This window comes from Monodelphis domestica, chromosome 8, assembly GCF_027887165.1.
Source record: "Monodelphis domestica isolate mMonDom1 chromosome 8, mMonDom1.pri, whole genome shotgun sequence".
Classification (NCBI taxonomy): Eukaryota; Metazoa; Chordata; class Mammalia; order Didelphimorphia; family Didelphidae; genus Monodelphis; species Monodelphis domestica.
In genome coordinates this window covers 15,236,983-15,258,590 of record NC_077234.1, presented here as the reverse complement: position 1 = coordinate 15,258,590, position 21,608 = coordinate 15,236,983, and the positions used below count along the sequence as shown (strand labels likewise).

The 21,608-nt window shown below is 40.5% G+C and overlaps 1 protein-coding gene across 1 annotated transcript in view; it reads right to left on the bottom strand.

Annotated features, from left to right (window-relative positions):
- Positions 1-21,608, bottom strand: part of ARHGEF26 (Rho guanine nucleotide exchange factor 26) — a 156,919-nt gene that overhangs the window by 54,526 nt on the left and 80,785 nt on the right. Inside the window, 1 exon segment of the mRNA XM_001372560.3 lies at positions 2,931-3,083. Within this exon segment, the coding sequence (XP_001372597.2) occupies positions 2,931-3,083 (153 nt within the window).

Below are 21,608 nucleotides of genomic sequence, written 5' to 3'. Positions count from 1 at the left end.
TACTCATTGAAGTCTATTAAAAATTCAAGTTGGAAAAGTCTGGAGTATAGATTAAACCCAACAAAATGCAAAGCTTTCTAATTAGAATGCTCAAGCTTGGCTGGAGCCTTGTTGGCTGGGAACTACAGATATGCATGCATGGTCTCTGAGCCTGGCTTCATGCATTTTGCTCCCTGGCCTTCTCTCTACCTCCTCACTTTCTTTCTTGTTTTGATTCTTACAAAGGATGGCTCTGTCAGGCCAGGAGGCCAGCTGAATATGCTCTGAATGAAGGTGGAGGGACACTAAGGAAGAGATTGTCTTCTTCTTCTTCTTCTTCTTCTTCTTCTTCTTCTTCTTCTTCTTCTTCTTCTTGTTCTTGTTCTTGTTCTTGTTCTTGTTCTTGTTCTTCTTCTTCTTCTTCTTCTTCTTCTTCTTCTTCTTCTTCTTCTTCTTCTTCTTCTTCTTCTTCTTCTTCTTCTTCTTCTTCTTCTTCTTCTCCTTCTTCAAGACAGCACAACTTCCATTTGTTTGATCTGCTTTGAACTGGCACCAACCGTGCTTTTATGAAAAGAAATGAACAAGCCTATCGAGGGGTTAGAAATCATTTTTACTTTCTTAGAGCATACACCACTGATGGTTTTTTAAAAGGATTTTAACACAAGCTGCATTTAGCAGAGGGAGAGAGATATTCTGATAGAGTGACAGCAGAAGGACTTGGAGTTCAGGGGTCTGGGTGAAAATCTTGCTCTGGCTTTTAAAAAAAGATTTTTCCTGACTCCCTTCCCCCTCCCTGCCCCCCACTGATCAATTCATCTTTCGGATTTTCAACTCTTTTGCACTTGCTTCAACAAGACATGTGGGGTCAGGAGAGGGGAAGGGGACATAGATTAGTCCTTAAAAATATGGTCAGGAAGCAGAGCAATTGGTTTCCAATGGAGTCTCTTTCAATTCTTTTTGGAGGATTTCCTTGAATATGGTGGTGGTTTGGGGAAGATCCAAGCCCTCCCCCACATCAAGAAGAGCTTTCTGCATATGAAGGGCCAGAGCCAGCTCTCCCTACCAAAAGGGGCTCCTTTATCTCCATGTAGGGCCCCTGCAAGATAATCCTCACACCCACCCACCCCACACACACCTGGTTTGCATGGAAGCTTGCCAGAGCCTTGAGCTGTGGGAATCCAACACCCAGGATCCATCCGGAGAGAGAGTCTGCAGACAGATGAGTCCTGGCAGCACTCTCCCCCCCAAAGGGGCTGGAGGCATGTGCATCTGAGATGCAAGACAAGGGATAGAAGCCAAAGAATGGCAATGCTTCCTAATGCAATCATCAACAGGCCCTTGAGAATAACATGATAAAATCCTTTTCCAAAGAACGACTGCGAGACTCTTAATCGGGGAGATCTGGAAGGAGTGCAAAGCCAGACTTCTCATTAGCTGACTTAGGGGAAGTCATCTGTTTACACTTGGAAAAATGCACTAGTGAGGCTTGTACAGTCTACTCGGGATACTCGAATTTTTAAAAACCAAGAAGTGATTGCTTTTCGCCCATTATCTCTCATCCAAGTCTATTGAAATAAGACAATATTTCCCCCCAAGTCCCTGCATCTGAGTATAATCTATTGGAAGAAAAGTGATTGAGCTATTCTCCTTGGCCCTACAGGGCAGAAACTGATCATAGGCATAAGAGAGAGACAGCCTCATGTAACAGAAAAACAAAACAAAACTTGAGAGTCAGAGGTCTGAGTTCAAATCTGGGTTCTGCCACTTGCCTTTGTATGATATTGGGTCAGCCATTTAATGTATCTGGCCTTAGGTTTCCTCATCTGTAAAATTTGGATGGGGGTGGGGGTTGGGAGGGTGAGGTGGGGATGGAAATATTGACCTTAATGATCTCTTAAGAGACTCTTCCCACTCTAAAACTCAATGAGTCCATGCCATTGAAGAGGGAACAATTTCAGTTCATCAAAAAGAATGAGTTCTGAAAAGCCAGGGAGATCTAAAAATAAAGAGGCTGCCTAAAGGGGTAATGAATGGGGCCCCTCCTTACTGGAGCAAAAGCTGTAGGTCTCTTTGTCAAAAGAGCTGAACAAACTGTGGCTTGAACCAGATGGCCCCCAAAGTCGCACATTACAAAGAACAGGAGATCAGGAGTCAGGAGAGTATTTCTACCACAACTCCTGAAACGTGCTTCCCTTCACCTCTGTTTTCTTCACTCTCCTTCTATAGAATGAAGAGGATGGATTGAATGATTTCCAAGATGCCTTCTCGTTCTAAATTCGGTGATTCCAGATTATATTATGAAAAACTCTTTTTCTCACTCCCCAAATTTCCTTCTTATATATCTTCTCCTTAATTTTCCCCCCAAGAACTTCCTTTCTAGCCTAGAGAACCTCCTAGAGCCCTGTTCTACTGATTAGTAATTGCCTCTCTCAAACCACTATTTCAGGAAGAGCACCAGCTATGCTTTCCTTCACTTTAAACCATGGCCATCTCCTCCTCCTTGGTAATGAGGGAAATCTTTCTCTTCTACACTGTTCCCTCAAGTTCTGAGGCTATGAACCATGACCAAATCAACTTCATTTCTCCTGGATGGGATTTTTCAACTTATTCCACACAATCCCCACTTCCTAATCCTATAACTTTCCAGACAAAAGTGCCCCTTTTGGTCACCACTCCTCCTTGTGCTTTGTTTCCTCCAGGATAGTATAAGCTCCTAGAGGACAGGAACTGTTTTGCTTTTGGTACTGTTTCCCTCATATTTAGCCCAGCCTTCCTGGCACATAATAAGGATTTATTCGATGGTTTTTCATTCATTCATTCCTGTTTCACTCCCCAAGGCATCACTTTGGGAGGTGGATTCTAAAACCCTTTTAATCAGTATCATCCCACTACATTCACTTAAGGCCTCTAAAACAAGATGCAGTTTTTGCAAATAGACAAAGGTTACTTACATTAATTTCTGTAGAGTCCGCTGTTGATAGACTTCATTTGTACAGTATTTTATATAGGGATCAAATGTAGACGTTGTATGTTTTTCTACAATGTCACTTATATCGTCTAGGAAGATATTATTTTGGTGTCTTTCTTCTAATTCTTTAAAGAATCTACAAAAAAAGAGCATTTACATTTTACCTTTTTTTTACTTAATACATCTGAGAAATGATAATATGCACCTGATAAAAACCGAAAGTTTCTTTCTCTGGTATCTTGGGTGTATTTCCCAAAAGAATCTATAGGACTTGGAAAGCATGAAAGGAATTCAGAAGGGGAGTCACAGAGAAAAAAAATGGAACTTCTGGCTACTATTTAAAATTTTTTTTATATTAGTTTAATATTTAATAATAATAATTTAATATGCCTATGTCAAGGACAGAAGAGGAGACTCCATGTAGCAGCACTATTCATTGTGCTAGCAAAGAATTAGAACTAAATTAAATACACATTGATTGGGGCTAACCCAACTCTGGCATGTGAATATAATGGAATTGTATGATGCCTTAAGAGTCTCTGAATAGGAAGAATTTGGAGATAATGAATGAGAAAATTGGTATAAACCGATATTGGGTGACATAAGCTGAACCAGGAAAGTAATAGACACAATGACTTGTAGGTCAGTTGTTTTCAGTTGTGTCTGACTCTTCATGACCCCATTTGGGTTTTTGTTTCTTTTTTTGGCAATGATACTAGAATGGTTTGCCATTTCCTTTTCCAATTAATTTGATAGACAAGGAAACTGAGGCAGACATGGATAAGTGGCTTACCCAGGAACACCAAATAGCCACGCAAATGGAAAGTTCAAAAGAAGCAACCCTAAGTATTGTGCAATCACTATAGGTAAGCCTGGCCAGGAATAAGAGATGAGAAAGTGCACCTCTCTTTCTGGTGGAAATGGAATGTGGAGTGGGGTGGGAATCTCCATCAGTACAGCTTGGTCCCTGTTCCAAAACTGAGTCTTAAGAGAGTTGTCCAAGGCATTGAGAGCTGGATTGATATGCTAGTAGGTGCTTAAAAAGTGTTTACTAATTGAATGATATTTACCTATGCATCCACCATAACTAGGGTTTATCACTCTCTCATATGGGAAAGTCTTTAAAGACAGGAAGTATGCCAAAAATTATAACCTTCAAGTGACCTAGCACACCACAAGGCTTTGTAGATACTTGCTGTTGATGGTATTTCGTAATCCTTGGAGTGACTTTTGTTTTTCATTAAAACTCTCTGTGTAGGCAGCTAGGTGGCTCAGTAGATAGAGAGAGCCAGACTCAGAGATGGGAAGACTTGGGTTTGAATCTGGTCTCAGACACTTAGCTGGGTGACCCTAATCAATCCACTTAATCCCCATTACCTACTCCTTACAACTTTTCTACCATGGAACCAATACTCAGCATCTATTCTAAGACAGAAAATAAGGGTTCAAAAAAAAAATCTGTACTAAGGATCGATAAACTCTAGCCTGTGGTCCAAATCCAACTCCCTCCCTGCTTTTGTATGTTTTGCAAGCTAAGAATGATCTTTACCTTTTAAAATAAAGAAATGATAAATATTAAAATGTAAAAAGAAAAATTAGCTTTGGCCAATAGGTTAGTTTGCTGAACTCTTTTCTAAATGCTCGTGGCAACCTGTTGGAACTCTTTATCTTTTTTTTTCCTGCTTTTCTTTATTTTTTAAAATTTTATTTTAAGTATTTGATGATGGTTACATGATTCTTCTTGCCCCCCCCCATCCCAGAGTCAACAAGCAATTCCACTGGGTTATGCATGTATTATCACTCAATACCTATTTCCATATTATTCTTTTTTGGAATAATCTTTTAAAAACCAAAACCCCAATCCTATACCCATATAAACAAGTGATAAATGATGTTTTTCTTCGGTGTTTCTACTCCCACAGTTCTTTGTCTCAATGTGAACAGCATTCTTTCTCATAAATTCCTTGGGATTGTCCTGAGTCATTGCATTGCTGCTAGTAGCAACATCTATTACATTGGATTGTTCCACAGTTTTTCACTTTCTGTGTACAACATTCTCCTGGTTCTGCTCCTTTTACTCTGAATCACTTCCTGGAGGTCCTTCCAGTTCACATGGAATCCCTCCAGTTCATCATTCCTTTGAGCACATGAGTATTCCATCACCAACATATACCACAATGTGTTCAGCCAATGTCCCCCCAATCGAGGGACATTCCCTCATTTTGTTGGAACTCTTTAGAAAGGACACATTACTACACATCACCTTTCTCCATTTTCAAGATGGTATTATTGAAAGTGATGGACATTAGGGGTGGCTAGGTGGCACGCTGGATAGAGTGCTGACCTTGGAGTCAGGAAGACCCAAGTTCAAATCCAGTCTCAGCTACTTACTAGCTGTGTGACTCTGGACAAGTCACTTAATCCTATTTGCCTCAGAAAGAGAGAGAGAGTATTCCTATTACTTAATCCCAATTGCCTAGCCTTTTCTCTCTTCTGCACTGGAAGTGATACTTAGTGTCAAGTCTAAAATAGAAGATAAGAGTTAAAAAAATAAGAGAGGGAGAGTGATGAACATTGATCTCAACCCACTGGATGTCTTCATCCTTCTAAACATCTTTGACTTGAGGCACAGGGAGTTGTAGTAAAGTCAAATCAAAGTATGTCTCACAATCAAGGATGATCTTCTATCAGAAAGAGTCACTTTGACCCAGACAAAATGACTGGGTCATTTTGAGCTTCACATGAACTCTCCTGCTGCCTATTTCCAAGATCCTTTTAGCTACTGATGGCTAGATCCTTCCAGCTCTACACAGTCACATATGGGGTACCAGTAAAAGCACAAAAGACTTAGCCTTTAATTAAAAGAAAAATTAAATGATTTATTCTTCAACTCTTCCTTGATTGCTCTCAACAATGAACCCAATGCTTACACTTCAGGGATATACATACAAAATCAACCCTTGTTTACTCCTAATTTCTTCCACACCTGTGTCTACTCCCAACCCAATATCACTGTTTTGTTTCCATTTGTGTCAACACTCTCCCACTCCCTTTGCTAACAATAGGAATGAAAGCAAGAACAGAGGGAGGCAGAATTAGTTGTGCCTTCTTGCTTTTCCTCACACATGGTACTCCATCTCCTGCCTTTGTCCTTTGTAAAAGCTGTCACTCATGATTGGGATACACTCCTTCCTCACCTCAAGCTCCTAGAAAACCAAGTTTTTCCAACGATTAACTCATTTGCCATCTCCTACTGGAAGCAGCTAGATGGTGCCGTGAATAAAGGAACACCAGGCATGGAGTTCAAATCTGGCCTCAGACACTTATTAGCTACATGACTCTAGGCAAGTCACTTATCCCTGTTGGCCTCAGTTTCCTCATCTGTAAAATGAGCTGGAGAAGGAAAGGGAAACTGTTCCAGTATCTCTACCAAGAAAACCAGAAATGGGGTCAGGAAGAGTTGGACATGACTGAACATCTGAACAAGAACTTGAAGCCTTTCATGATCTGATGAGCCTTCTTCCCTCAAAGGACCTTGCATTCACTTATATATTTTGTGAATGAATACATGTCATGAATATAATGTCTCTCCCTAAATTTAAAGTCCTTGAGGAGAGGAAATATTTGGATGACATCTTTACATCCCTAATGGCGAATACAATATTGTGCAGGGAGATTTTTATAGATGAGATGCAGACTGAAACATTGAAGATTAGGGATGACTAGAAAACCCTTTTCTAGAAATCAACCTACAATTACTCTGCATGGATTTTTTGCTTTCCCAGGAAAAAAAGACAGGATTTTATAAATGTAAACCAGGAAGTAAGCAGTGGAAAAGACATAAGAATTCTCTTCTAAATATATCTTCTCTGCTGCTGTGAGGTGGCTTTCCATTAGCAATAAAATGGCAGCCCCCAGCCTTGCTTCCCAACCAGGCACCATAGGCATCTTGCCATCTTCCCCGTTGCCATGGGCAGTTCCATATCTTCATACATCTCTTGAATGGTAAGTTTCATGATTCCAAGAAACTGCCTCAGAATATCTATGAACCTTATTATTAAGTTTCATGTGGTTTTAAGGATAAACACTTGGGAAATGAAATAGCAGTTAATTATTTACTCATCAACTATTTTATATGAAAAAGTTGCAGTTATGAATATTACAAATACATATCTTAGGGGCCAAACTCTCTTGCTAAAAGAATTTTAAGTCCTTGTCTCTAGCTCACTACTAATAATCAGAAGGAATGCTGATAGAACACCAAAAACAACAGAAACTTGGCTTTTCTCTAGGCAAGAGAAAATTTCATTTACTAATACAAAAGATTTGCCAGAATATGAAATAGAAATCAGGTGTCAATGAAATAAGTCTTTTCGGCTACTTAATTAATTAAAATATAAACCAAACCAATCACATCCTACTTCATCTGAAACACTGCATTGGAAAAAAAAATCTTGATGCTGGAATGGACATTGGCAACCTCACATTACCATGTAACCTGAACTGTAAGATGACAGAAGGAGTATTACTGGCAAAAAGGAGGTGTTATTATTTGGGAAACCAGGAATAGTAGAGATCCAGGACAGAATCTATTATCCAGGCACCGAGGAAGTAGGGGTCTGCAGATCAAATTGAAATAAATTTGTGAACAATTCTGGCTTGCTGGAAAATAAATAAACAAAAAAGTCCATCAACAACTGGACAATTCCCTACATGTAATATGACCTTAAAATCTGATAAATGAATCTATGTATCAGTAACAAACAATCCTTCTTACTGTAGCCTGGTAGATATTTCCTGCCACGGTGGCTGAAAGTTCATAATGAGATTCCTCTGATACTCTAGGCTCCCTGAGAACTTCCGATAGCATGGAGTAAGAAGGGAGCTTCTGGTTCTCAAAGGTCTGACTGCAGAAGCACAAGCTCTGATGGGTCCTATCACTTTTGAGAGGACAAAGGCCCTGATGGACAACATATTGATTGTCGGAGAACTAGCCACCAAAGTTCCAAGAGGGTCATCACTGAGTTGGAGTTATGGCTCTTCAACATCATAAAGTGTCTAGGAAGGACTGCTTTGTTTTTTGGGCTTTGTGTCCCTAGCATCTAAGTGCAATGCCCGAGCAGATATCAGTCATTTAACAAAAACTATTGCATTAATGGAAATGCACAGTATAGTGCAAAGGGATGGATGGGTTATAGTCCACCTCAATACCTACTTGGCTTGTTGATAAAACCAGGAACCATTTCTATAGCAGTATTCAGGGATGGTGCAACATTTTCTTCTTAATCTACTTTTCTTTTTCACCTCATCAAATCATTTTTTTTTCCAAGAAAGAATTCCTACAAATACTCTATCATGAAGAGATGAGGAGATATGCCAAACAAGATGCCTTTGAGGGCAGGGATTGTCTTTTCATTTGTACCCCCCAGAACTTAGCACAATATCTGACACATACTAATTGCTTAAGACATCGTTTTTTCTCTTCTCTTCCTCCCTCCTTTCTTTTCTTACTTTCCTACTTTCCTACTCTATAATTCAAAAAGAAGAGAATCATGCATTAGATATGGAGTGGTTACACCTCAAGTCACAGAATAAGAAGTGAAATAACTCTTTGTTTATAAGGAGGGAAAAGTCCACGAATCAATGTTGGAGAGAACTTTAACATTAAACATTTTCATTCAGTGTTTCTACTCTTAGTCAACTCCATGTGCTGTGGGTCAAGTTTCTGACTCAGGCTTTGGCAGTAGGAGTTCTCCAAAAGCAAAGATTCTGCTCAAAAACAATTGGCCACAATGCGCAGACACAGATTCTGCTCAGTTACTCAAAAATTGGAAGAAGAAGAGGAAAAGGAAGACTTGAGAAGTGGGGGGGGGGGGGGGGGGGGGGAGGGGGGATCGCCATGCCAAGCTCAGGCTCTAAAGTAATTAGAAATTAAAAAAAAAAAAAGGACTAGAAATCTAGCTGGGGGGCCAATATGCTCCCTTTACTCAGTGGGCAGGAATACAGGACAAGTGCTATAGACTTCTGACCCTCACTGTGGGGCTTGGTGCCAGAGCCTGGGACTTGAAGGGGTTGCTCTGGGGTCTGGGCTGCTCTGCTGGTGGTGGTATAGGCAGGGTCCTGGGATTGCAAAGTTGAACTTCAAGTAGTAGGTGGGGGGCGGTGGGGGTGGAAGGGGGTCAGCCAGCACTCTTCTGTGTGTACTTTTGTTTCTGGTTCCCCCTTATCCCATGAAAATCAACCAACCTTTCCAGTTGTGTTCAGTGGGAGAGCCCCCTTCCCCTCCACCTTCTTGTTGGATTTTGACCCCTATTTTTTTGAGGCACTTAAAGATTAGTTTGGAAGGGAATGGTCACAGCTGTTCCAACTTTTGTTAGTGGTAAACGCTGGGTAATTAAGGGTAAGATACTTGCCCAGGGGTCACATAGCTAGGAAGTAGCTCAGGCCAGATTGAAACCAAGTCTCCTGTCTTCAGGCCTGACCCTCAATTATTGAGATGATTACCTGGTATTTTGGGTTTTTTTTAACCAAATCATTCCATTGCAGGAGAAGGAGCACCGACTTTGGAATTAGATTTACATTTCAGGTCTGCTCTAACAAGTCTCATCCTTGGGCCTCAGTTTCCTCATCTCTGGGGACGAGGGGGTTGTGTGAGGCTGATCAGTGATCTCAAAGCGACTTGAAGGTTCTGAGGCTTCGATATCACCTGGTTCTGTACTTTTTTTTCTATAAGCCTGATATAATAACACACAGATTACCCATAGACCTAAATGTACAGCAAATAGATTTAAACAAGAAGAGAATGCAGTATCTGCAGACATAAACTAGAAATTCCATCCCAGGTCATTAACTGTGTTCTGTCATGAACCCTTTGGCAAAGTCTTTTCACCCATTCCAGGAGATCTTCTCTGGGAGCAGCTGGGTGGCTCATTGGATAGAGAGTGGAGCTCAGAGATTAGGAGGTCCTGGATTCAAATATGGCCTCAGAAAATTGCTAGCTGTGTGACCTTAGGCAAGTCACTTTACCCCCATGGCCTAGCCTTTTCTGCCCCTTTGCCTGGGAACCAGTATACAGTATTGATTCTAAGATGGAAGGAAAAAGGTTAAATATTGTTTTTTTTTTCTTTTTAGGCTTCAGTTTCCTCATCTGTGAAAAGACTATAAAAAAGTCTCTTACAGATAAGGCTCTAAACATTTGATTTAAAAATGGTTCCTGGGCCCTAAAAATAATTCTTTTAGCCAAGACCAAGTCTTCTCCCAATTCCATATTAGGACTTACACCAGACCATTGCCATGAGAGTCTGGGAAAATGACAACTTTTGGGGGTGTCACTTTTCTCATCAGTGAAACAGAAGCTTTGATCTCACTGATCTCTGCAATTCCTTCTAGCTCTTAAACTGTGATCTTATCATCCTACCTCAAGCTACATATGTCTGGAAAGCCTTGATGAATTAACCATGGGCATAGGCTATGTGCCAAGCATTTCAACCTTTTCTACAATAGGATAATTGGAGAAAAAAAAAGACAGTTTTGGGCTCCCTCATTTTGCTTCTATTTTCTGTTTTTGAATAAAGAAGTGAATCAACAGGAAGCAAATCTTTTAAAGAGATAGCAGCTCCTACAGCAGACCTTTTCTGATTTCCCTCCAGTTGCCAGGGACTCTCAGAACAAAATGATTATTTATTCTGCATATAATCATGTATATATGTTATCTAGACAGAAGATAAGCTCCCTGAGGGCATGGTCTGTTTTCCTTTTGTCCCCAGTGCTTAACTTGATGCCTAGTTCATGGCTGGCGCTTAATAAATGCTTGCTAATGAATTGTTGGGGCCAATGATCCAGTGACTGAATCTGCCATATGGCATATGGATTTGCTAGAGGTCTGATTAGATATGATACCTTAATGTTTAGTTTTGCTACTCTAATTATCTGAATATGTATTAGAGGCATCTAAAAACCCTAAGAGTAAACTAGCAAATTGTAAGTCTGTTATTACAGTTAGAATCAAGTACTCAAATGACTCAGTGTCTGTCCTTCTCTAGACTGTTCCCCTTTGACAGAATGAAAGCCAAGCGGTAACAGTCTCCATGCTAGTCTCCCAGCAATTACCTTTAAACTTTGCATAGATAAGATATTCTCTTACAGATTAAAAAAAAATCCAACTCCAGCTGACCTGCAAATAAACGTGCCAAAATCATCAGCACCAGCCAGCTCAGGGAGTCTGCCGATTCAGGAATTCACAAGTGATTCAGAAATTAACTGTCCTATCAGTATCCAAAAGGAATTCTCAAACAATTCAATGCATGGTTTTAACCCAATACCATCCAAGCTCACATAGTGCCTAGCATATAAGGAGTGTACAAAGAATGCTTTGTTGATTGATTGATTGATTGATGGGGGGGTAGGAGGAAGGCAAGGAATTCTGATTTGGTTAGAGAACAAAGCTTCAATTAGGAAGGAAGGAAGGAAGGAAGGAAGGAAGGAAGGAAGGAAGGAAGGAAGAAAGAAAGAAAGAAAGAAAGAAAGAAAGAAAGAAAGAAAGAAAGAAAGAAAGAAAGAAAGAAAGAAAGAAAGAAAGAAAGAAAGAAAGAAAGAAAGAAAGAAAGAAAGAAAGAAAGAAAGAAAGAAAGAAAGAAAGAAAGAAAGAAAGAAAGAAAGAAAGAAAGAAAGAAAGAAAGAAAGAAAGAAAGAAAGAAAGAAAGAAAGAAGGAAAGAAGGAAAGAAGGAAAGAAGAAAACATTCTAATTGTCTATTGTGTGTTAGATCCATGCTCTATGTAGTGATATATACAAAAGAAAAAAAAAGTGACAGCCTGGAGCTCCTGGCCACAAGCAGCTTACTACTCCATTGCTGATTTCTTCTTGGCAGAGGAAAGCCAGCCAGAAAATCTGATGTCACTCAGCCTGAGCTCCAAGAAAAAGATGAAGACTTGGAACAGAAAAGAGGAAGATGGTCAAGCTGATTTCAGCAAGCAAATTAAGCCTATTATAGAGCTAACAGCTCAAGAAAACAATGGCTTTTCAAGGACAGTTTAGGAAAATAGCAAGCTTACCAGGAGAGCACAATTTCCAAAGTCCCACCATCAAAGCATTTTTAGAGAAGTATCTTAGTTCCTCGAAGAAGCATGGGAACTGGCTTGATTTGGAGCAGAAAATTAACTTTAAATTTTAAGGAATAATGTTTGTTTGGGGGAAATGACAGTCATTTGGCTTTTCTTGAGTGGACTATGAGGCCAGTCTCCTGTGCAACCTCCCTTTCACTGAAGAGTCTATATGCTTCTAGGGCTTTGTTTCTCCCAAGAAGGAACACCTGGACAGTCCCACCATCTCTAAGGAACTGATCTTCTCGTGGGACTTTGCCCTGAAGTCCCCTTCTATGACAGTGAAGAATGTGAACTTATATATGTCTCCCTTATTTTACTGGTAATCAGAGGATCATGGAACAAAGTGATCATTGTTGTTTTATCTCTTGGGGAATATTATCTGATCCTATCACAGGCATGGGAGGGGAGAGCTTTTGAAACCAGGCATTGTTGGACTAAAAAAAAAAAAACTTTTTGTTTTGTTTTGTTTTGCACTCAACAGAGAAATAACAACAGTGGGATTTGGTATTGTCTATGTCTTCCAGTTAACCAGAGGGTCAATAAGATGTCAGCTACAGAGAATCATTTGTAAATGTTGCTCACGTTTTCATGAAGTGAGGCAGAATTTATCATCTTCCCCATTTTATATATTAGGAGACTGAGGCTGGGAGTAGGTCAGTGACTTGTCCAGGTTTATTCAGCTACTAAGCATATGTGTCAAACTACAACCTACCTTTCCTAAGTCAAGTTCAGTATTATAGCCCTTAAATTGTGCTGCTAAGGGACAGCTTGGTGGCTCAGTGGATTGAGAGACAAATCTAGACACGGGAGGTCTTGGGTTCAAATCTGACCTGAGACACTTCCTGGCTGTGTGATCCTGGGCAAGTCACTTTATTTTATTATTTGAGATCTAATTTCAATTTTTATAGTTTGCCCAGAATGTATTAGAGAAAGTAGTCAAGATCAAACTGGGGAGAGTGTGCTTTTCAGGGATTCCAAGTTGCTGCCTGTGGACCCTGTGCCCTTCTCATAACGATGTTCTCTCAGCAAATATGGGATGATCTTGAAATATGGAAAGTCCCTCTCGTAACTGCAGGTGACTCAAAAGGCAAAAGAAGGTCCCCATGTGGTGGGGGTAAGAAAGAGCCCAAAGCATAGGACTCCTAAAGATGAGCAGGTTACAAATGGAGACAAGCACAGCCCACAGAACCCGGGAGGTTCAAAGGGTAGAGCGGTCCACAGTGAGAGCAAGGGATGATGAAGGGCAGGATTCAGGATCTCTGGGATGCAGAAAGCACTCAAAGAACAAGAGGAGGGTGGCAGGTAGGTGGAGAAGCCCCTCTAGAGAGAAAACCTGGGAGGATCTGGCCAAGAAGAGGCTAGAAGGGTCTTCATTCATGCTGGTGGATCAGTCCAGGCCATCAGAGAACCACCAAAGGAGAATGACTGCACTCAGTGAGTGCGATCAGATGACATGATATTTATATAGCTCTTAGCACGGTGCCTGGCATAGAGCAGGTGCTGGTGGTGATGATGCTGATGTACCATATTTATATAACACTGGAAGGTTTGCAAAGACCTGTACAAGTATTATCTCATGAGGTCCTCAAACACTCTTGGAAAGCAGGTGCCATTCTCGGCCCCATTTTACAGACCTAGAAAGCATCTCAAGGTCATCTAGTCCAACTGGTTCATTTTACAGATAAAGTAACCAAGGCTCATTGCAGTTGAATTACATATATCTGAAGTTCAAAGCAATCACAAGCATCCAAGGCAGGATTTGAACCCAGACTCCATGTGCCTCTTTAGGCATCCTGGGCTACCATTCCTGCCAAAGAGTTGGTAAATCATTGACATGAAGCAAACGTTGAGTGGCTGCCAAGCTTCGATCAAGACCTTATCGCCACTCGAGGCTGCATGAAGCCAGGCTTTGAGGGATAATGGAAAAAAATGACACACCCCTTGCCCTCCAGGCCCTCCCCACGCTGGCCAGCCCAGTTGGCATGAGACGAAGCAGAGGCAATGCCAGCTGCATTGTCTGCAGAACCAGTTGGGCCAGCCCTGCCCTCGCATTCTGAAAGGCAGATTGGGCGGCCGGCTGAGCCCGATGAGAGAATCAGAAATCGAGGCTCTGGTTATAATCAACACGCCGCAGCCTTTCCAAGAGCACCCCCACCCCGATGTCGGAGTATTTCTCCTTCATTAATTCCCGTCGGTCTAAGGCAAAACTGAACCATTTTTGGATCTCTTCCTAACTTGGATAAACTGCCAATCCAAGTGGTTATGGTTTCCTGCCAGAGCAGGTCGTGTACGTTCACTTAGGTAAGAGTCGATGAGCCCAGCCAGCTCGTTTCAAATGTCTTCGTTGCTATTATAGAATAAATTATATCTTTAATAAACAAAGGAATATTTCAGATAAGCACCCGTAAACTATGTGCCACTCAGGGGGAAAATACTTTCCTATGAGAACACCAAAGAAAGGGACATTCTGTACTCTCCCAAATGAGTTCCAGTCCAGCACGGGTTGATTCTGTTTCTTTTTTGTTTCAGTAGTTACATTGGCATTAAAGAATGGCATCTGTTGCTTTCAAGCCAGTAGAAGGATAACATGAAACAGGTTTGCACAAAAAGATTTTATGACTATTTCATACCTCGAATACCCAGCACCCAAAACGCAACAAAAACGTCCTGGCTTCCAACCCACCCCGAACCCCCGGCGCAACCCTTTTCATTCTCTATTTTGGCTTTTTAAATTTTCTCATTTGATGCTTTGGCTATCGAGAATGTTGAGGGTACTAGAAGGAAAGGAGAAGAAGCAAAGAGACCTGGGAAGCAGCCAGCTCCAAACACCTGCAAGGATCAAGCTTAGGACAACCGAAAACCCACGTTTTCAAAAAGGACTTCCGTGGTGGCCTTCTCTTCTGGTCTGATGGGTCCATGCTCGTCGACATGAAACAGCTTTAGATCATTTCAGCGGACGGCTATTTTCCTCTTACTTGTTTTGGGGCCAGAATTTGTATCCATACATCTACTTTGGGAATCCAGACAGAGAGCAGCATTGAAACCAGCTTGCGATGACTCAATTGTTCAATTTTTAGCATCAGCATTTCTATCTCAGAAATCAACAAATACCGCAAACCAGGACTCGATTCCTTCTTTGGCGGATTGTCTCAACTTAAGAAAGCAATGATTGCAGAAATAATGCAGACTCAACTTAAAAGCACGGCCCCACTTTCTGGGGAACTGGGTGAGAACTATTTTCTGGCAGACTCTGAGATCCAAATGGACACTTTTTGACAGAGTGAGACAAGTCCCAGTGTGGAAGTTTCTTTCTCTGACACAACTTAGCAGCTTGCAATAAGGAGCAATAAGGAGAGGCTACGTGGCTTGTCCATGTAACTAGTGGACTGGTAGACTACATAACTACAGTTAGTAGGTGTCTGAGACAACATCTGAAGCCTCCTCATTCTGGTCCAAGGTTAGCCCTGTAGCCACTCTATCGTGCTGCCTCTCATTCCTACATGCGATTGTGTTGATATGTATATAACCATGTGTAGACATATGACAAAAAAAAGTTCCAAGTCGAGGGTATTTCATGGGTATTATCCCATAATCCTTTCTTACCCCTGGTACCCTGCAACAAGGGCCCCTTTATGTTTTTGAGCAGTATAAAGCACTATGGAGGGAGCTGAGCTAGGAAAAGACTCATCAGCTCGGGAAGGCTGGACAAGCAGAACCCCAAATCTTCCCCAGTTCTCCAACAAAATTTACATTCTGCCTCGGTCTCCTTTTTAACAGATCTGATTGACAGACAGCTATATCTATCTATCTATCTATCTATCTATCTATCTATATCTTTGTCTGTCTGTCCATCCATTGTCTGTCTGTCCCATCTATTGTCTGTCTGTCTATCTATTCTTCTATCTATCTATCTATCTATCTATCTATCTATCTATTCATCTATCTATCTATCTGATAGAGCAGAAAGAGATCAGCATCTTTGTTTATATATCTATATCTATCTATATATCAGAAAGACAGAATTCCTAGATCTAGAACGGGAAAGAACTGTACAGGTCAACGAGCCCAGCACCCTCATTTTAAAGGTAATAAAACAGGCTTAAAAAAGGTTAATTGAGGGGACTTCCGGTTAAGATGGCGGCTTAGAGAAAGCTGAAGTTCAGATCTCCGGAAAACCCTTCCCGACCGATCTCAAACTAGAAGCTCCTAAGGCGCCGAAATTCAAAACGATCAACAGCACAGACCCTGGGAACCCTCCTCCTGGACCTGGACCCGGTTCAAAAGGTACGGCTCCCCTTAAAAGCCAGAACCCGAGATCCCTCGGACCTCAGGGGTAGGAGCGCAGAGTCCAAGGCTCCCGGAAGCGGCAGCCGCGCCGGGCTCAGAGAGCAGGGTCTGAGGAACAACAACCCTCAGGGTCTTCTACCCAAGTCCCAGTCCGGGTGAAAGTTACTGCCTGGGGCTTCCGCTGCAGAGAGCCGGTCAGTCCGGGTGAAAGTTACTGCCTGGGGCCTCCGCTGCAGAGAGCTGGTCAAAACAACAGCAACCCTCAGGGTGGGCAAGAGAGCCTCACGGGCTGGATCCTGCTATCCAAGTCTCAGTGAAAGTCTGTGCTCTCGGAGCTTGGGGAAGCGGCAGCCCATCCCCCCGCAGGCCAACGAAACAGCCTCACGGCCAGGGATTCTGAAGGCAACTTCCGGAAATCGAGCCAGGGGGAGAGTGTGGCCTCGTGGTCCGACCCTTCCATTCCAGTTCCAGTGAGGCATATTCAGTTTAACCCAGGGAACGCTCATAGAACCAACATCTGCCCAGGACTAAAGCCTCTGATAACCAGACAAAGACAAGAAAAGCCAATCCTCCACATTCAGAGATGACAAACTCCACAGAAGCACAGAAGCCCCAAAATACCAAGAAAAATAAGAAGAAAGGGGCGACTCTGGACACATTCTATGGAGCCAAAATACAAAATACAGAGCAGATAGAAGAAGATATACAAGAAAATTCTCCAAAATCTTCCAAAGGAAATAGAAACTCTCCACAAACACATGAAGAATTTGAATCAGAAAGGACCAAAAAGATGGAAGCCCTCTGGGAGGAAAAGTGGGAAATGATGCAAAAGAAATTCACGCATCTACAAAACCAGTTTGACCAAACTGTAAAAGAAAACCAGGCTTTAAAGCAAGAACTAATAAAGCAAAGCCAAAACACCAAGAAATTAGAAGAGAACATAAAATATCTCACCGACAAGGTGATAGATCTGGAAAACAGGGGGAGAAGAGAAAATTTAAGAATAATTGGACTCCCAGAAAAGCCAGAAATAAACACCAAACTGGACATGGTGATACAAGATATAATCAAAGAAAATTGCCCAGAGATTCTAGAACAAGGGGGCAATACAGCCACTGACAGAGCTCACAGAACACCTTCTACACTAAACCCCCAAAAGACAACTCCCAGGAATGTAATTGCCAAATTCCAAAGCTATCAAACAAAAGAAAAAATCCTACAGGAAGCCAGAAAAAGACAATTTAGATATAAAGGAATGCCAATCAGGGTCACACAAGACCTTGCAAGTTCTACTCTGAATGATCGTAAGGCATGGAACATGATCTTCAGAAAGGCAAGAGAGCTGGGTCTCCAACCAAGAATCAGCTACCCAGCAAAACTGACTATATACTTCCAAGGGAAAGTATGGGCATTCAACAAAATAGAAGACTTCCAACTTTTTGCAAAGAAAAGACCAGAGCTCTGTGGAAAGTTTGATACCGAAAATCAAAGAGCAAGGAATACCTGAAAAGGTAAATATTAAGGAAAGGGGAAAAATGTTATCTTCTTTTACTCAAACTCTCTTCTATAAGGACTACATTTATATCAACCTATGTATACTAATATGTGGGGAAAATGTAATGTATAAATAGGGGGTAAAGAAAGACCAAATAGAATAATGGTTCTCACACAAAGATTCACAGGGGAAGGGGAGGGGAAGAAAACTCCTATAAGAAGGAGAGGAAGAGAGGGGGGGGGTGGTTTACTTAAACCTCAATCTCAGGGAAATCAACTCTGAGAGGGAAAAACATCCAGATCCATTGGGATCTTGAATTCTATCTTACCCAACAAGGGTAAGGAGAAGGGAAAACCAAGGGGGGGAGGGGGAGAGGGAGAACAAAAAGGGAGGGAAAGAGAGGGGGGAGGGGGAGGGAACAAAAAGGGAGGGACAAAAAAGGGAAACATCAAGGGAGGGGACAAGGGGGACTGATTCAAAGTAAATCACTGGACTAAAAGGTAGAGCCGAAGAAGAAAAGGTTAGAATTAGGGAAGGCAATCAAAATGCCAGGGAGTCCACAAATGACAATCATAACTTTGAACGTGAATGGGATGAACTCACCCATAAAACGTAGACGAATAGCTGAATGGATTAGAATCCAAAACCCTACCATATGTTGTCTTCAAGAAACACACATGAGGCGGGTTGACACCCACAAGGTCAGAATTAAAGGATGGAGTAAGACCTTCTGGGCCTCAACTGATAGAAAGAAGGCAGGAGTGGTAATCATGATATCTGATAAAGCCAATGCAAAAATAGACCTGATCAAAAGGGATAGGGAAGGTAATTATATTTTGTTAAAAGGGACTCTAGACAATGAGGAAATATCATTAATCAACATGTATGCACCAAATAATATAGCACCCAAATTTCTAATGGAGAAACTAGGAGAATTGAAGGAAGAAATAGACAATAAAACCATACTAGTGGGAGACTTAAACCAACCATTATCAAATTTAGATAAATCAAATCAAAAAATAAATAAGAAAGAGGTAAAAGAAGTGAATGAAATCTTAGAAAAATTAGAATTAATAGACATATGGAGAAAAATAAATAGGGATAAAAAGGAATACACCTTCTTCTCAGCACCACATGGCACATTCACAAAAATTGACCATACATTAGGTCACAGAAACATAGCACACAAATGCAAAAAAGCAGAAATAATGAATGCAGCCTTCTCAGATCACAAGGCAATAAAAATAATGATTAGTAATGGTACATGGAAAACCAAATCTAAAACCAATTGGAAATTAAACAATATGATACTCCAAAACCGTTTAGCTAAAGAAGAAATCATAGAAACAATTAATAATTTCATCAAGGAAAATGACAATGGCGAAACATCCTTTCAAACCTTTTGGGATGCAGCCAAAGCGGTAATTAGAGGCAAATTCATATCCCTGAAAGCTCATATTAACAAACAAGGGAGAGCAGAGATCAATCAATTGGAAATGCAATTGAAAAAACTCGAAAGCGATCAAATTAAAAACCCCCAGCAGAAAACCAAATTAGAAATCTTAAAAATTAAGGGAGAAATTAATAAAATCGAAAGTGATAGAACTATTGATTTAATAAATAAGACAAGAAGCTGGTACTTTGAAAAAACAAACAAAATAGACAAAGTACTGGTCAATCTAATTAAAAAAAGGAAGGAAGAAAAGCAAATTCACAGCATTAAAGATGAAAAGGGGGACAGCACCTCCAATGAGGAGGAAATTAAGGCAATCATTAGAAATTACTTTGCCCAATTATATGGCAATAAATACACCAATTTAGGAGAAATGGATGAATATATACAAAAATACAAACTGCCTAGACTAACAGAAGAGGAAATAGAATTCTTAAATAATCCCATATCAGAAATTGAAATCCATCAAGCCATCAAAGAACTTCCTAAGAAAAAATCCCCAGGGCCTGATGGATTCACCTGTGAATTCTATCAAACATTCAGAGAACAGTTAACCCCAATACTATACAAACTATTTGACATAATAAGCAAAGAGGGAGTTCTACCAAACTCCTTTTACGACACAAACATGGTACTGATTCCAAAACCAGGCAGGTCAAAAACAGAGAAAGAAAACTATAGACCAATCTCCCTAATGAATATAGATGCAAAAATTTTAAATAGGATACTAGCAAAAAGACTCCAGCAAGTGATCAGAAGGATCATTCACCATGATCAAGTGGGATTCATACCAGGGATGCAGGGCTGGTTCAACATTAGGAAAACCATCCACATAATTGACCACATCAACAAGCAAACTAGCAAGAACCACATGATTATCTCAATAGATGCAGAAAAAGCCTTTGATAAAATACAACACCCATTCCTATTAAAAACACTAGAAAGCATAGGAATAGAAGGGTCATTCCTAAAAATAATAAACAGTATATATCTAAAACCAACAGCTAATATCATCTGCAATGGGGATAAACTAGATGCATTCCCAATAAGATCAGGAGTGAAACAAGGATGCCCATTATCACCTCTACTATTTGACATTGTACTAGAAACACTAGCAGTAGCAATTAGAGAAGATAAAGAAATTGAAGGCATCAGAATAGGCAAGGAGGAGACCAAGTTATCACTCTTTGCGGATGACATGATGGTCTACTTAAAGAATCCTAGAGATTCAACCAAAAAGCTAATTGAAATAATCAACAACTTTAGCAAAGTTGCAGGATACAAAATAAACCCACATAAATCATCAGCTTTTCTATATATCTCCAACACAGCTCAGCAGCAAGAACTAGAAAGAGAAATCCCATTCAAAATCACCTTAGACAAAATAAAATACCTAGGAATCTATCTCCCAAGACAAACACAGGAACTATATGAACACAACTACAAAACACTCGCCACACAACTAAAACTAGACTTGAACAATTGGAAAAACATTAACTGCTCATGGATAGGATGAGCCAATATAATAAAAATGACCATCCTACCCAAACTTATTTATCTATTTAGTGCCATACCCATTGAACTACCAAAATACTTCTTCACTGATTTAGAAAAAACCATAACAAAGTTCATTTGGAAGAACAAAAGATCAAGGATATCCAGGGAAATAATGAAAAAAAAACACATATGATGGGGGCCTTGCAGTCCCAGACCTCAAACTATATTACAAAGCAGCAGTCATCAAAACAATTTGGTACTGGCTAAGAAACAGAAAGGAAGATCAGTGGAATAGACTGGGGGAAAACGACCTCAGCAAGACAGTATACGATAAACCCAAAGATCCCAGCTTTTGGGACAAAAATCCACTATTCGATAAAAACTGCTGGGAAAATTGGAAGACAGCGTGGGAGAGACTAGGAATAGATCAACACCTCACACCCTACACCAAGATAAATTCAAAATGGGTGAGTGACTTAAACATAAAGAAGGAAACCATAAGTAAATTGGGTAAACACAGAATAGTATACATGTCAGACCTTTGGGAGGGGAAAGGCTTTAAAACCAAGCAAGATATAGAAAGAATCACAAAATGTAAAATAAATAATTTTGACTACATCAAACTAAAAAGCTTTTGTACAAACAAAACCAATATAACTAAAATCAGAAGGGAAGCAACAAATTGGGAAAAAATCTTCATAGAAACCTCTGACAAAGGTTTAATTACTCATATTTATAATGAGCTAAATCAATTGTACAAAAAATCAAGCCATTCTCCAATTGATAAATGGGCAAGGGAAATGGATAGGCAGTTCTCAGATAAAGA